General features: G+C 39.4%; 1 protein-coding gene across 7 annotated transcripts in view; it reads right to left on the minus strand.

Moving 5' to 3' along the window:
* PDE1C (phosphodiesterase 1C) overlaps positions 1-16,771 on the minus strand; it is a 510,042-nt gene that overhangs the window by 47,810 nt on the left and 445,461 nt on the right. For all 7 annotated transcript variants that reach the window (XM_019825661.2, XM_019825660.2, XM_023250475.2 and 4 more), the window contains 2 exons: positions 10,495-10,725; positions 3,818-3,895 (listed from right to left, as the gene is read on the minus strand). In XM_019825661.2, the coding sequence (XP_019681220.1) occupies positions 3,818-3,895; positions 10,495-10,725 (309 nt within the window). The remainder of the gene's footprint in view (positions 1-3,817; positions 3,896-10,494; positions 10,726-16,771) is intronic.

The raw sequence follows: 16,771 nt of genomic DNA on the forward strand, positions 1-16,771 counted from the left end.
TTTAGATCTCTGGAGCTCTATATCTCTACAGCTCTCTCCTCTCTGGTACTTTATCTTGTTAACTTTAGCCACCATGGCTCTCCCTGGATCCTTTATTCAACTCTTCAACTCAAGGAATCCATCACATCTGCCAGGGTTCCCCCTCCTTATTCTGCCTGGAAACCCTCTCAGGAGAAAGTTGGAACAATCATAGGGTTTATTTCATTTGTTTCCTATTTCTTGGAGATCACTGTTCTTCATTTCTTGATGTCCAGTGTCTTGAAAACATATTCTTCCATAGAAGTTGTCTTTTATTATTATTATTATTATTATTATTATTATTATTATTATTATTTCAGGTGAAAGGCAAATCTAATTCTTATTAGTCCTCTTTGGCAGAAGCAGAGGTCCATAGATAGTCTTTGTCCACACTTCTCACTCTACACAACTGATTTTTAAATTTCATGAACACCTTTAAACATTCCAATTTCTAGAACATTTAATGAAGGAGAAATTCCTGCTGAACTCCTTTTCTGGAATTTGGCAAATAACCCTGTAGGGCCCAATTATAATCAATCTTTTGAGAGACACAAATGGTGGCTATCTCTTATATCTCTGTTAATGTAATCAGACAGAGTTAAGGGCAAGTTCATATTTCTGGGCAACTATAAAAAATCATGGCAGGCCCAAGAGGCTATGCTGTTTCAAACATGACTAAAAACACACTGAAAATCATTCATTCATTTGCATCCTACTCTTCTAGTGACCCTGTAAAGTTTAGGCCCTGAGAGAATCTTGGCTCAGAGGCCCAGATCTTTTTATGTTAGCACATTTCTCCCTTAGGGTAAACAAGGTATTTTCAAAGAACATTCATTCTTTGAAGTCAGTTTGAAAATTAGTGCTGCAGGATTCTAAATAGTACCTCAGCAGCCTGACAGAGATAATGTACAACTGCAATGTGTTCACTGTGCCAGGATGTAATTTACTCTTTCAGCACACACCCCTTCCTTCTGTGTGTGCCTCAGCTCAAAGCGTTTGGGATTAACCAACTGTGGTCCAGTTTTCATCAGGTTTCTTTCTGAATGCGTACAATGTTGAAACTTCAAACCACAGTGGGTTTGATCATACTGGGCACTGAATTGTGCTTGGATACTTCTTCTCAACAATTAGAGCTGTCACCACCGGTTCCCAGGGGTTACATGAGGGGTAGGGGCATTAAAAATAGTTAAATTGACTCCCTCTGGTCATCATATGTAATAGGATCTATTAAAAAGAAATGTTCAAAATGTACGCTAGTTTTTAAAAGCCAATGTACCCACTGATCTACCTATCATTTAAAAAAAATCTAAAGTAGAGAGTTTTGATGAGCAAAGAGGAAGAGATAAATGAGACCAATCAATTTCTTTTCCACTCATGCCACCAAGAAGAGCTTTAGTCCTGGTAAAGATTTTTGGCTAAGATAGCACAAGTAACTGAAACCCAATGATCTATGTTCTTATGATACCAAAGCAGTGATAATGACTGATGTCATGCTAGCACATCAATGAAATTAAAATACAAAGTTGTTCACGTCCAAGTTTGTATACAAACTTGCTAGTGTAGGGACACACCTGACTCCATGTGAAGCAGTGGAAAGTTAAGAGTTATAGAGGGAAAAAGGGGTAGATATCAGAAAATGTCTCTTCTTTACTTACTTCACCCTATTCACTGAATTAGGGCTATGGGCTCAAGAATTCCATCCATTAAAAAATCAAGTTTTACATTTACTTGTTCAATAGAACATAGTGTCTATTCACTCCTTCCCATACCCTCCTTTTTCAAAAAAATTTTTTAATGTTTATTTATTTTTGACAGAGGGAGAGACAGAGCATGAGTGGGGGAGAGACAGAGAGGGAGACCCAGAATCCGAAGCAGGCTCCAGGCTCTGAGCTGTCAGCACAGAGCCCGACGCAGGGCTTGAACTCACAGACCACGAGATCATGACCTGAGCTGAGGTCGGATGCTCAACTGACTGAGCCACCCAGGTGCCTCCCCCCATACCCTCCTTTTAAAAAAGCTGTTTAGGGGCGCCTGGGTGGCGCAGTCGGTTAAGCGTCCGACTTCAGCCAGGTCACGATCTCGCAGTCCGTGAGTTCGAGCCCCGCGTCGGGCTCTGGGCTGATGGCTCAGAGCCTGGAGCCTGTTTCCGATTCTGTGTCTCCCTCTCTCTCTGCCCCTCCCCTGTTCATGCTCTGTCTCTCTCTGTCCCAAAAATAAATAAAAAAACGTTGAAAAAAAATTTTTTTAAAAAAAGCTGTTTAATTATTTTAAATACTTGGGGACAATTCAGTTATAAAGGACACAGGTAAAATAGAAGGGCTTATTGGAGGTAATAAAATTTAATTCACAATGCCCGCATGACAACGTCATAGCAGATATTTTAGCACAATATAAAAATGCAACAAGACCTGATGTGAAAGATTTGAGACTTAGTTTATTCTTCAGTTTTACGCTATAGGAGTTCATATGGGCTAGTCACTGGATGCAGGATGGGCCTGGTGTCCAGGTGCTGGGTTAATATCTAACACCATTCTCCACTGCACACTTTCTGGCTTGTGTTACCTTGACTTGGGTTTAACGATATGTGGCAACAAACTTTACCCATAACAGAGTCTGACTAAGAGACAGTCATTTTGAATTCTGTTTTGTCTCCGTGTAATTCATGTCTTAGTCACAATCTTCAAGGAGGGTATTTTTATTAGGTACATGGTTTCCATTTGCATAAACAATCTGGTGAAAAACTGCACATGGGTGCTCCCTAGGTATTATGTGATAAGACACCTGGAGTGAATTATTTGAATGAACTTAAAAGAAAAGACTTGAGAACTGATTTCACACATACGAGTAAAGAAAGCCTGTCACAGTGACTTAGAGACAAAAGCTAGAGGTTGCTTCCTTTTTAATAGATATGTGAGGAGTTGTGTTCAAATTTCTTCTTATTTCTCAGTCTGAATACCCGTATTTGTTCTTCAATGACATTAGAACCAAGGTTAGCATTCGGTGCAGGCAAGTGTGAATCAAAGAGAGTCTGGGACTCTAACAAAAACATGTACATGTGTGAAGGAGCCACGAGGAATAAGCCCATGTCACAACTGAAATAGTAGATTTCTATATAAGGCAAGAACAGTTTTCTCAGGAGGACAATACAAAGTCTGAAGGATAATATAATCTGAACTTTCAGGTTTTGGAAAGAGTAGAATGCTTTTTGTGAAAAGTAAAAGCAGCATCCAAGAAGCCTATCACAAGATAGCTTCATTCTAATCTGTTTGGTTGAGATTGCCATCCAAAGCTTGCCTTTAAGACTTATTCTCGCTGACCAAACTACTTTCTACACTCTGTATGTTCTCCAATAGGTGGGTTTCCCAACATAGTGATAACACTGAACAGGTATCTGTTTTTACTGAAACTAGTAATTCCCCATTAAAAGAAAAAATATGAAAACTGAAAACATGGAACATTTCCCATTTATGCTGCACAATTCTCAAAGACTTGTATTCCATTCTAATCATCAAGTCCACAGTCAACTTTAAAGTTAAAATGAAAAAAATGGCAAGTGATAAAGCGAGAGTAGAGAATGTATTTATGATGAAGAGAGAATGGTGGGGAGGAAGAGATAAAACAATCATCTGTAAATTATCGAAAAAGGGATAGACTACTCGTTAAATGTAGTGAAGTGGTTTTTTTAGGGTATAATATAAGAATATATTAACAACCATGATTTCAATTTTAGGTGTAATTCTAACAAATTGCATTAAATTGCACACTTTATGGAAAAGTATAATGGAAATTATGTTCTTACCATCTGTTTTCTTTGAATCATTTCCGACATTGGATTGATCCTTCCTGTCGGTCTTATTTTTACCATCTTTCAAGTCACCTGAAAGTAATAAACATGACAAACAGTATATAGCTAAAAGGGAAGTTATAAATATCCTTAAACTTGTCAAGGTAAGTAGAGGAAAAAGAAGTGCATAAGTTTAGTCACGAGGGGGTACATGTCTGAATGTAAATATCTTTTATAGCCACATATCAGGCCTCAAAAATTAGATTACAATACAGAAACTAAGACAAAGCTCCTGTTAAACAATGTTTGCTTAATCCAAGAATGTTTATTTTCCAAGAAAGGCAGTTCAGCTTTATTATTAGGCTATGGAGTGAAGAAAAACTTAAGTCAAATGTAAGTTATACCAGGTAATAGCTATTTAACTTCTATATGCTTCAGTTTCCTCATCTGCAAAATGGGGATAATAACAACTACTTTATAGACATAATATAAGGACAAATGTATTTAAGGTATTGAATAAATCATCTAGCCCATCACTCAATGACAATTGTTACTGTAAAACAGAGCTATAAATAGTATTCTAAGTAATGAGCTTGTTGAAGCATGATTCGTAAATGTTAAAAAACACTACGCAAACAAATGTACAATAAACACGTGTCAAAAACTTAATTAATTCATTTATGAAGGAACCAGAGAGACAGCGAGGATGGTATTCAAGGGCATTTAAGGAAATGGGTATTTATAGGCATTTTATAAAACCGTTAAAATAAGACGGTTGTGTTGGAAACAAAACTGGTCATGTCGTACAATAAAATCAAAACCTTGGGGGGTTATCTCCTTTAACAGTCAAAAATCTGTAAGTTAGCATATAACTTCATAGCACCTAGGCTTGAGTCAAATAGTAAATGACAAAGTTAGACATAGTCATGTTCTCCCACAGCCAGGGTCATCAAACGATAGCTCATGGGCCAATCTGGAAAGAAAGGTTTTTTTGGAAACAGTCATTTATATATTGTCTGTGGCTGCATTCATGCTATAGTGGTAGGAGCTGTATGCTTACAAGAGAGACACGCAAAACCAGGAATAGTTACTGGCTGGGTCTATGCAAAAAAAGTCTGCTGACCCCTAAGATAATTAATCCCTGGGCATGTGTGTTCAACAGTATGCCAGTGTGACATTGAAAGGACATGGCACCCTTTCCCCCAGCCTTATTCTCAAGTTTTGAATTTTTTCTTACAGTCTTACTGATGGCATCTTTCTGTTGTAGCCTGCATAAAACCCAGAATAGATTACAACTAAAACACTGGTACTATCGAAGGGAAAAGACCCTAAGAATAATTACAACCAGGAAGAAGTGAGCAGGGTCCTATCTCTTTTTGCTTTCTTTGTGCCAGGCAGTGTGCTACATGCTTTGCATGCATCATTTCATTAAATTCTTGTAACAACCCCATTATGAAGGTACTACTATTGAAAGTAGATAAATTCATCAAAGATTAATTCACTAAAGGATCAATCTGCAGAATAACAAACTCATCAAATGATTGAAGAGGTTTTCCAAGTCTGAGTTTTCTTCTAACTTCCCTGCAGCCACTCTGTCATATACTGGTTGGTCCAGCTTTGTTGAACACAGTGCACTGTGTATGCCCATAACCTTGCATACGTGTCTCCTTCTGGCAGCACGACTGCTCCTGTTGGCTACCGTGGATCTGGTTTAAGCCATTCGACTAATAGTTTTTGCATAAATGGCCAATTGATCTTTCTACAAAGTGATTTTGTTTAAACCAACTTGTGAAGAATTGACATGAAACTCATATTGTCATCTCCATTTTATGGCTCTGGAACCTAAGGCACGGATAAAGTAATTTACTACAGTATACATAGATGGGTCTGATTCTAGAGGCTAAGCTCTCAACTACTGTATCTTACAATTTCCCTATGAAGCTTAACTTTCTGATTTCGGGCTTCTGTTCACTGTTGCCATTTCTAAATGCCTTTGGTCTACAGATTTATAAAGAAATGATTATATAAGGAAAACGCAAGACCATTTTGGGTTGTGATACATTAACAGTGTATTTTCAATGAAATTCGACAAACCCTAAGTTAAGTTGGGAGTCAGTAAATTCTCCAAGTTTCCTCTTAATTCTGAATGGGATGAATTGGCTGAAGGGATTGAGGAAAAAGGTCAACTCTAGCCACAGTGTAAGCAGGAGGAGTTCAAGTGAAGGAAACGGTCACCACCCTTTACCACCATTAATGGCCAAAGAGAGGATTCCTTCGGAGGTTCCATGAAACAGTTCAAATACTGGCTTCTTCCTGTTTTAAGGATGCCAGAGATAGATTCAAGGATCTTAAGCCCTGTGGTCAAATGAATTCCCTGCAGAAAAATGATCTTCCTTTCCCAAATGAGCCTTCACACCCCTAATGCACAATGCTTTATGCCTTCAGGGTTTCCCTGGACTGGAGATTTAGGTACAGCTGCAGCAAAAGACCAGGATGTCTTCCAGAAGTCAGCAGGAGGGGTTCAATTTGCTGGATTCTAGCCAGCAGCTTGTGGCAGCCTGCCTTCTCCTCAGTCAGGGTTGGGGAGGCTGATAGAGAAAGTACCTTGATGGAGACCAGAGCTTAGGGGATCTCATAGTTGCTGAAAAGGACCACACCTCCAGAACCCCACTTAACCAAAATCCTTCAGTTCTATCCTGGAAGTATCTTGGGCGACCACAAAGAAGGGTGCTGGGAAAGTGACACATGTTTGTTTGATGATGTTCCTTGAACATAACCCATTAGGTAATTTCCCATGGGTTGTATATGGAGTAATGGCTGATGTGAGCTGTTATTCAATAAACAGGGGAAACAAAAGAGCCTTTCTGCGCAGTTATAAATCATTTTAATTAGGCTCCTGTAGCACAGTCTCAAACCACCATTAGCCTTTCTTATTATTGCTCAAAATTGACTTATTTTCCCATCTCTTATTTAATACTTAATTTTTAAGGGAAATGGTAGACTGTTGATTACTTTGGGAAATAAACACAGTTGTGAAACCAACCCAGCCTAGCTGAAAACTTGGGCTCCTGTTTGTTCCTTTCAGGCTCTCCCTCTTACAGTCTTCAAAATAACTTACTGCCACCTTTGCCCTCTCTGGGTGTTTGTTTGTACCCATTTCATAAAATTCATAACCATTTCTATGACTGGCATGTTTATGTTCATTGGTTTCTCTCCCTGACCAGACCCGGGATTGGTAAACTATGGCCCATGGGCCAAACATGGCCCCAGTACCTGGTCTTACATGGCTCACAAACTAAGAATAGTTTTTACATTATTAAATGGTTGAAAAAAGGGAAGAATATTTAATGATGTTTGAAAATTGTATAGGATTGAAACTAGAATTTTCATAAATAAAGTTTTATTGGAATATGGCCATGCCAACTTGTTTATATGTTAGCGGTAGCTGCTTGCACTAAAACAGGAGTGTTAAGCAGTTATAACAGGGACTGCATAGCTCCCAAAGCCTACACTATTCACTATCTGGTCTTTTACAGAAAAAGTGTGCCAATCCCGGGAATAAACAGATCATAAGCTTCTTGTGGACCTCCACTGAGCCTCAGTATTTTTCTGATTTCCTGTTCTCCCCAGTAGTGCCCAAACTTGCAAATAGTAGGGACATGCTGATTATGAAATATAAAATTTGGACTCGGACCTGAATTTGACTTGAAATCTCTACTTAGTGGTTTCTTGACCTTAGGAAAGTGATTTAACCTCTCTGAGTTTCAGTTTCCTCATCTGTAGCTGATTATGAAATATAAAATTTGGACTCGGACCTGAATTTGACTTGAAATCTCTACTTAGTGGTTTCTTGACCTTAAGAAAGTGATTTAACCTCTCTGAGTTTCAGTTTCCTCATCTGTAAAATGGGAATGCGGTATGTACCTCCAGAGTTGTTAGCATTTTTAAATGTAGATTAAAATCTCATGTACAATGTCTGGCAGATGTTAAGCATTCATTAAATGTTAGAGATATTACAATGACTATGTTTATTAAGGGAAAGCCATTTTTTTACCCACTTTCCTAAAAGACAAACAAATAGGGAAGAAATACATCTTGCCTCTCTCAGGAGCCCTTACATATTCCTCCTTTGGGAAGGAGAGACTCATCTAGAAGGAGGAGTTTGAGAATGCAAAGCTCAGCCCAGCCACCCATTTCTCTGGTTCCCAACTCCCTTTGAGATGTGTTTTCCACAAAACATACACCTTTTCAGCCACTCCAGAAGCAGCCTGCTGGGGTGCTAGGATGCTGGGGTGGTGGCGGGAGGCAGGGGTGGTGGTCCTAGTCCCGCCTGTTCTGCCAGTGTCTGGTTGGCTAAGCTCAGCTCAGGGCAGATGCGTGAAGTAGCCCATGTGCTCAGCAGACCAAGGTCACATTTTCCAATTCAATTCTAGTTGCAGTAGAGCTAATACTTTGATCATGGACTTTTTGATTCTGGTATCTCTCTCTTAGTTGGTTCTGACCTCAGGAGTGGATGAGATGGGGTCTTTCGCACTGCCCTCTAAAACTCCAACAGATATATCATAAATTCTTATAAAGCTGAACATATTTTCTGGACCATGATGCACCTGAATACAAAACAAATGAGCTATGAGCAGTCTCTAGAACCAGGCTGCTGAGGGTCTGGACAAGTGGATAAAGGCCTTCTCTACCTCCTATGGTGGTCATGAGGTTACCTGAGGGAATTTATGTAAAATTCTTGAAACATGATATGAGCTATCATCATTATCATATGTATTAAAATACTGTTTTCTGATTCTACATGTTATATATGTTCATTATAAAAATAACTGGAGAGTGTCGTGCTAAGCACCTTCTATATATTTCTCATTTACTCAGGCTATGTAGCATACATAATAGCTATAGTATGGCCCTACGAAGCAGGTAAGAGAATACATACATAAAGAGAGGACTTAACACAGCATCTGATGTAGGCGCACCTGGGTGGCTTAGTCGGTTAAGTGTCTGACTTTGGCTCAGGTCATAATTCCGTGGTTTGTGGGTTCGAGCCCTGTGTTGGGTTCTGTGCTGACAGCTCAGAGCCTGGAGCCTGCTTCAGATTCTATGTCTCTCTTTCTCTGCACCTCCCCTGCTCGTGCACATGTACACTCTCTGTCTCTCTCTTTCTCTCTCTCAAAAATAAATAAACATTAAAAAAAAAAAAACCAGCATCTGGTGTATAGTCAATAAATCCTAGTTTGTTCTATTGCTGTAATTGTTTTTTGCTATCATTATCATTACTGGAAGCTCACAAGTGGTACTTGCTGTGAGCAGATATTATTACACACATTTCACAGAGACAGGAGAAGGTTAAGTAACCTGGCCATGGCCACTTAGAAGTGAGAGGCACAGCTGTAACTTGAATCCGGGTCTGTCTGACTGCAAAACTACCTTGCCACAACCTGGCATTTGACAGCTCCAGAGACTCTGAACTTCCTGCTCTTCCCTGAAGAAGGTAACCAACTCCATGCCCTTGTGCCTTAGCTCATCTTGCTCCCTCTGTCTAAGAAGTCCCAGTCTCCCATCTGACCAGCAAACTTCAGCATTTAAAGCAAAGCTCAGGCATCACTACCTCCTGAAGTTTTCTGTGACATTTCTCCATTCCACAATCCCCAGATGCAACAAAGCTAATGTCTCTTTTTTGACATGATCCTTGGGCATTTTATCAGCCATGCTACTACTGTTACTAGCTCGGAATCACTTCTGAGGATGTTCATACCCCTATGAGATTGGGGACTTCCTATGGCTTTTCCATTTCTAAATTCTCAGTGCCAAGCACAGTGCTTCGCACATAGTTATTAACCAATAAATATCTGTTGCCTTAAATATTAAGAAATCATCAACAGTAAGTACAATCATCCAGATCATCCTGGTACTTTTCTGGTCTTAAAACCTAAAGTTCTGGGGCACCTGGGTGGCCCAGTCTGTTGAGCATCTGACTTCGGCTCAGGTCATGATCTTGTGGTTCATGAGTTCGAGCCCCACGTCAGGCTCTGTGCTGACAGCTCAGAGCCTGGAGCCTGCTTTGGATTCTGTGTCTCCCTCTCTCTGCCCCTCCCTGATTCATGCTCTCTCTCTCTCTCTCTCTCTCTCTCTCTCTCTCTCTCTCTCAAAAATAAACATTAAAAAAAATTTTAAACCTAAAGCTCTGCATGCAGGAAGCCCCTCAGTCCCGGGCAAGGTGGTCACCCTAATGTATATAATTATTCACCTACAGATGGCCAGACACATACTATAGGAACAAACCCTAGATAGACCAGGGCCCCAGCCCTGCCTACTAAAGGGATAGTACATATGGAAGACTGATTTTCCAGTCCACCCATCTGGGCAATAAGCCCTCAGGAACGTGCTGGGATTGTTAACAGGTATTTCCCCAGTGGATAGGCAGGCACTGGCCAGAGTCTCCAGAACAGCTGGGAAAGGCCTGGAAGGTATAAATCTCCCCAGAGAGAATGGCTCAAGCAAGCCTCTGGCTGCTTTTGATGGGATCCTAATGGGGTCCACAGCCCAGTGAGGTGTGATCAGCAGCAGCTGGAAGACCACAGAAGCCCTGTCCTGAGAGCCGTCCTCACGGGTGTGGTCGTTGGCCAGTTTCCATTCATCACGTCATCAGCACCCCAAAAAGAGCCTTTCACCAGTGAAACTGTACTCACCATTCTGTTGTTTTTCTCCTGAGGACTTCTCAGCTTTGGAATTTTTCCCACGAGGGTTGTCGCTTTTGTTTGTGCGAGTTCCATTGACTTGATTCTTAGCTTCTCCAGATGTCTTTTTCTCAGCTTTGCCAGCCGCGCCTTCTTCAGCCTGGCTTTTGGCTTCCATTTCCTTTTGCTTCTCCTCCGCGGCCAGGCGAGCTTTTTCCTCTGCTTCCTTCTTGGCCTTTTCCTCTGTACCCAGGGCAAGTTAGGAAAGGCACAGAAAAGATAAAAAGAGGTCACACTATTAGGGAAATTGCCTCTTTGAACAAAACCAAGCCTTTGCACTGAGTGTTTGGGGTATATTTTTTGTTAATTCACATCAGATTAGTGTGTATATTCAGGAAACCAATAAAATTGGTTCATGGTGATGTCATTTGTGAAATCAGTGGATTATAAGGGAGGGCAGGGAGAAAATAATAATAATAAGGATAATGATAATAAATCAAGATTATAATTGGCATTTTCAATATTATCATCAGTGACTTCTCTTGAGTGTGTCCTCTATGCCAGGTATTATGCTAAGTGCTTTTCAAGGAATACTTCCTTACATTCTCAAAATACCTTTAAGCAGTAGCTATTATTACTAAAACCATATTTTATGGAAGTGAAGTCAAGGCTCAGGTACATTACAAAACTCTCCTGTGCCACTGTAAAAATTGGAGTTTCATGTAGATCTGTTTAGGATCTGGAGTTTAAACATAAACAACTGATTACAAACAGAAAGACAGGAAAAATAATTGCCACTAGAACAGTACAGTTTCAGGTCACTGTGAATTTAAAAGTAGGATGAGGATGGGGCGCCTCGGTGGCTCAGTCAGTTGAGCGTCCGACTTAGGCTCAGGTTATGATCTCACAGCTCGTGAGTTCAAGCCCCACACCAGGCTCTGTGCTGACAGCTCAGAGCCTGGAGCCTGCTTCGGATTATGTGTCTCCCTCTATCTCTGCCCCTAACCTACTCGCATTCTGTCTCTGTCTCTCTCAAAAATAAATAAACATTTAAAAAAATTTTTTAAAGTAGGAAGAGGATAATTAGGGCTTACAAAACACAGGTCTTCAAACTGTCCACAAGATTAGAGGTGGCCTTTAGTTTGGCCAGGTATCTTGGTCTGTATCTTCCCCTTTAGTGACAGGATGTCAGCTGTATTTCCAATTCTGCTTACTATGAAAGGATCTGGCTCTGTGTTTCATCAAAAACATGGCATAATTACATACGGTCAAGTATTCATGAAAAGATAGATTGGCTCATTCAACTGATAGTTTATTGAATAGCTACAGTGTCAAGCACCATTTTAGGTGCTGGGAATGTAGCAGCACGTAAGAATTATGAAATAGAAAAGATCATAATTAAGTAAACAAGTCACTAAGATAATTTCAGGTGGTGAAAGGGTTTTACAAAAATGGTTAAGCAAAATAATATGATGGAACACAATAAACATAAAGGAGGGAGGTGGCATTGCATCAGGAGGTAAAGAAAGTGCTATTTGACCAGATTCTTTGTCATGAATTGCTGGCTGTGCAATAATTAGGGGGAATGGCATATAAGACAGAGGAATTTAAAAATGTCAAGGCCATGAGGTAGGAATGAGCGTAGAATGTTCAAGGGATATTGAGTTAGTCAGTATGGCTAACACAAGTTTAGAAGAGGTTAGTGACAGATGATGTGGTCAAATGGCCAAGGACATGCAGAATTGAGATCATGCGGGGGCCTTGGAGGCAATAAAGTGGCCCTTGGTTGCAGAAAGTGACACACACCTAACAGAGACCAATCATCCCTGAGGGTAGAGGCTCACGCCGTTTAGCATTCCACTGACTCAAAAGGCTCTCCAGATTGTGCCATCCATTATAGAAAACATTCTTTCATTTTTTAAATCTAGATGTGTTAAAAATATCCTACACCTCATTATTATCAGGGGTCCTCTTGATTTCCCTTGGTTAGTGTTGGTCCTGAAAAAGCTAGCTTTCAGACGACAGGTTTGTTTTTAATCTAATGGTCACCAGAGTGGTTGTTTCCCCTGTTTTACCTGGTTAAGAGCACAAAGCCCAAATCTGATCCAGGTTCACATGTCATTGAACTGTATTGTATTTTGTGGATGTCGATGATCTCTGGCTTCATTTGGCTTCTCCCGCCCCTAGATTTGCCTGGCTTCAATGTCCTCCTTAATATATTATGAAGTTTTTATTACTCTTTTCATTGATTCATCTATCCACCTATCCAACTCAATGCCTTAGTGTCACCTCAGACAAATTAAATCGTATTCTGGAGGGAGAGGGGCAAGAATAGGATATTTTAAATGCTCTCCAGATGATTCTAACATGCAATCAGGATTGATGAGCACTCATTTAAATTTTAAATGTTTGCCATTCACTATTTCCTGACATTCTACTTCCCAAGAGGATGCATTTATACTTTACAATGAAAAGGCGAGGAAAGATTTCTTTACAAAATAACTTAATTATGCACATATAGAGTATGATATCTCTTCTGATTTCTACAGAAAAGTACAACTAAGGAGTAAGAAGATGCCCCTGCAGAAAATAGTGAAATGGCATTCTCAGTGGACTACAGGGTCACAGGAGGCCCCTTGGAATGTTCGCCCAGACTTCCTCTCACCCTCGCATAGTGCCCGAGAATGTCATCTCCATCAATGAATTCCCAGTGCCTGGCACATAGAAGACGCTCATGGAGTATTCGTTAACTAAGTAAAAATGCACACAATGGGTATGATTTGCCCAATCTGCCAATAAACATGACTTGTACATATTCCATCTGTAATCTAGACCTGTGTAAAATACAGAAAGCATACAATCTCTAAAGTCCTATCTTGAAAGAGTTAGCCATTTGACAAATGTTGGTTTCCTTAACCACTAAATACAGGTGAGTAAAAAAGATGACTGTACTTACTATATAGAGAGGAAAAGTGAAGGGGAGGGGAATTCACTCACATTCAGGTAGCAGGTTAAATAATTTATGGTCCCCTCACAGAATCCCCACTGAATCTGTGGCAAACTTTCAACATTCAAAATATCCACAAGTCAAAAGCAACTGATAAAAACTGAAGGTGTTAAATTCTGGTTTGCTACAGAAGAGCATAAAATATGTGAGCAAGAAAAATTTATTTGACAACTGAGTCAGAACAATTTTCTATGGAAATCTAGCAAGGAAAAATAAAAACTGGGAGAAGGTACATTTCAGAAACAAATCCATTTTTGCTCAACTACAGCTGACAGCGGTCAATTAATGTTTGAATTAATGAATGGCAGCTCTTATGACATTACAATCAGATCCCAGGCAGCCTGCCCTAGTATATGACTCCTGTCCCTGTGGCAACTGTGTTCCAGCACGTGGCTTTGCCATGTTCTTCCACTTCACTACTCTACTCCCATCTCTCCATGATTCTGCGAAGTAACTGAAATGAGTGTGATCAGCTATCAGCACCCAGTGATACTACTCAAAATAAGTAGACAAAAACAAGCAAACATATAACTAAGAAAAAAAATCAGCAGAAGGTATGTTTGTGCCACTGTAAACAGATTCTCATATATTTTCAGATATACAAGATACATAAACCTTTCCTACAAAGAGAAAAAGTAGACTAGCGCACAATTAATTTGTGCTATCAGGTTCCAATGATAATATATATAGATTTAACTTGTCAGGTCTTAGATTTAGCATCCATGGCACTCGTAGGCTTCTAGACTAGTAGGAAGCAAATGCCATAGTTCAATTGCATTTCCTTTTGCTTCCCATTTCAGGATATCTGTGGTGATTTGACTCATTATGAAAATGGCCCAAACCAGCAGCTAATGAGTAAAGGTAGAGCAAAGCAGAGCAGGGCCCTCATGATCCACAAATCTTGCTTCTCCTTAGAGCTGGTCCTATCCCACGCTGCATGCTATGCATTCTGGGAGAACTACATTGATTTCATTTCATCTCCCTTTCTGAATAATGGTTTGTAGTCTCTTGGTTAAAAATGGTATTGCACTAGTTATCCCTTGGTAAAATTTTCTGAATTGCCTTCTTAAACTGCCTACAGAGAGAGAGAGAGAAAAGGAAACTGAAAAACAACCAAAATACTATATGAATTTTGAATAGTTAACTCTTAGTTGTACACAAAAACAACAGAAAAATATCTCCAGCTATCTAAGGACCAGAAGGTGTTCACACAGGATCTTTCTAAAACCTGAAGCCAAATGCTCTGGTTTCTCTTCAGATCACATAAATCTTTCACCTTTTAAAAACTGAAGCCAAAAAGTGCTCCAACTGATAGAAAAATTCAACTAATATTAGAAACTTAAGAATAAGGAAATATATTAATGATGTGCAATAAAACTAGTAAATCTTAGTGTTCAATGGAAATAATTGTTTCATACATATAAAACTTGATGCAAATATTACAAATAATATTAAAGGTTAAGTTAATTATAAAATAATAATCTACTTATAATCACCTAGATTAAAAATCTCATAGTATTTCAACAAAAACAGTGATTATGTAGGAAATAAATAAAAATTCCATAAATCAGCATTTGCAAAGGAGTGTCATTATATACAATTTCTTAATTTAATTTTTTAAAACATTTTATTAATTTCTGAGAGAGAGAGAGAGAGACAAGAGTGCAAGCAGGGGAGGGGCAGAGAAAGAGGGAGACCCAGAATCTGAAGCAGGCTCCAGGCTCTGAGCTGTCAGCACAGATTCCGATGAGGAGCTCGAACCCACGAACCGTGAGATCATGACCTGAGCCGAAGTTGGACGCTTTAACAGAGTGAGCCACCCAAGCTCAGCCATACCATTTCATATTTACATTGATACACATAGGTCAATAAAAATGTAAAGGAAATCTCTGGTAAAATAAAAATAGGATATATTTTAAAAGACCATTTATAAAGTTAGCTGTGGGGTAGGGAGATGGATTAAATAGATAAAGGGGATTAAAAGATACAAACTTCCAGTTACATATAAATAAGTCATGGAGATAAAAGCTAGAGCACAGGAAATATAGTCCTACTGAAAATATTGTAGTAATGTTATATGTTGAGAGATTGTGACTATACTTATCAGGGAAAAAAAGAACACAAAATTAAAAGGCATAGGACAAACTAGTGCAGGGCAGAAGTTGCAAGATATTTTGCCAACTGATGAATTACCATCTTTAACATATAAAGAGTTAATATGAATCAGCAGTAAAAATATAAACATTTTAATGGAAAAATGAAGGGGGGATATAGAGAAATATTTCCCACTTCTATTGGGAGATAATATTAGTTGAAAAAAATTGCCAGAGAGAAATTTGATAATATATATCAAGAGCCTTACAGTTTTTCATCTACTTTGACAGAGGAAATTTCACACCTAGAAATTTATCTTAGATAAATAATCATACATAGGCTCAAAGACTTTTGAACTTGCATGTTTTTAACACTGTGATATGCAATAATGAAGAATTGGAAACCAAAATGTGCAGAAATGGAGGAATGATTAAATTATGGTATCACATACAATGCAGACATTTATTTATTTATTTTTTAATTTTTTTTCAACGTTTTTTATTTATTTTTGGTACAGAGAGAGACAGAGCATGAACAGGGGAGGGGCAGAGAGAGAGGGAGACACAGAATCGGAAACAGGCTCCAGGCTCCGAGCCATCAGCCCAGAGCCTGACGCAGGGCTCGAACTCACGGACCGCGAGATCGTGACCTGGCTGAAGTCGGACGCTTAACCGACTGCGCCACCCAGGCGCCCCAACAGACATTTAAATCATACTTTCCAAGAATACTAGTATGAAGATAAAGTGCTCAAAATAGAAATAGTAAAATGAGGGGCACCTGGGTAGCTCAGCGAGGTAAGCATCCGGCTCTTGGTGTTGGCTTAGGCCATGATCTCGCAGTTCCATGAATTTGAGCCCCCGTCAGGCTCTGCACTGGTAGCACGGAGCCTGCTTGGGATTTTCTCTCTCCCTCTCTTTCTCCCCCTCCCCCACTCACACTATCTCTGTCTCTCCCAAAATAAATAAATAAACTTAAAAAAATGTTTAAAAATGAAATAGTTAAATGAAATACAGGACAATATTATACTATGATCGCAATGTATGGGGAAAATTTTTACTTATATATATGCATGATAAATAAAATTAAAAAGAATTACATCGGGGGCACCTGGATGGTTCAGTTGGTTGAGGGTCTGACTTCAGCCCAGGTCATGATCTCACGGTTCATGAGATCAAGCGCCACGTAGAG

This window comes from Felis catus, chromosome A2, assembly GCF_018350175.1.
Source record: "Felis catus isolate Fca126 chromosome A2, F.catus_Fca126_mat1.0, whole genome shotgun sequence".
NCBI lineage: Eukaryota > Metazoa > Chordata > Mammalia > Carnivora > Felidae > Felis > Felis catus.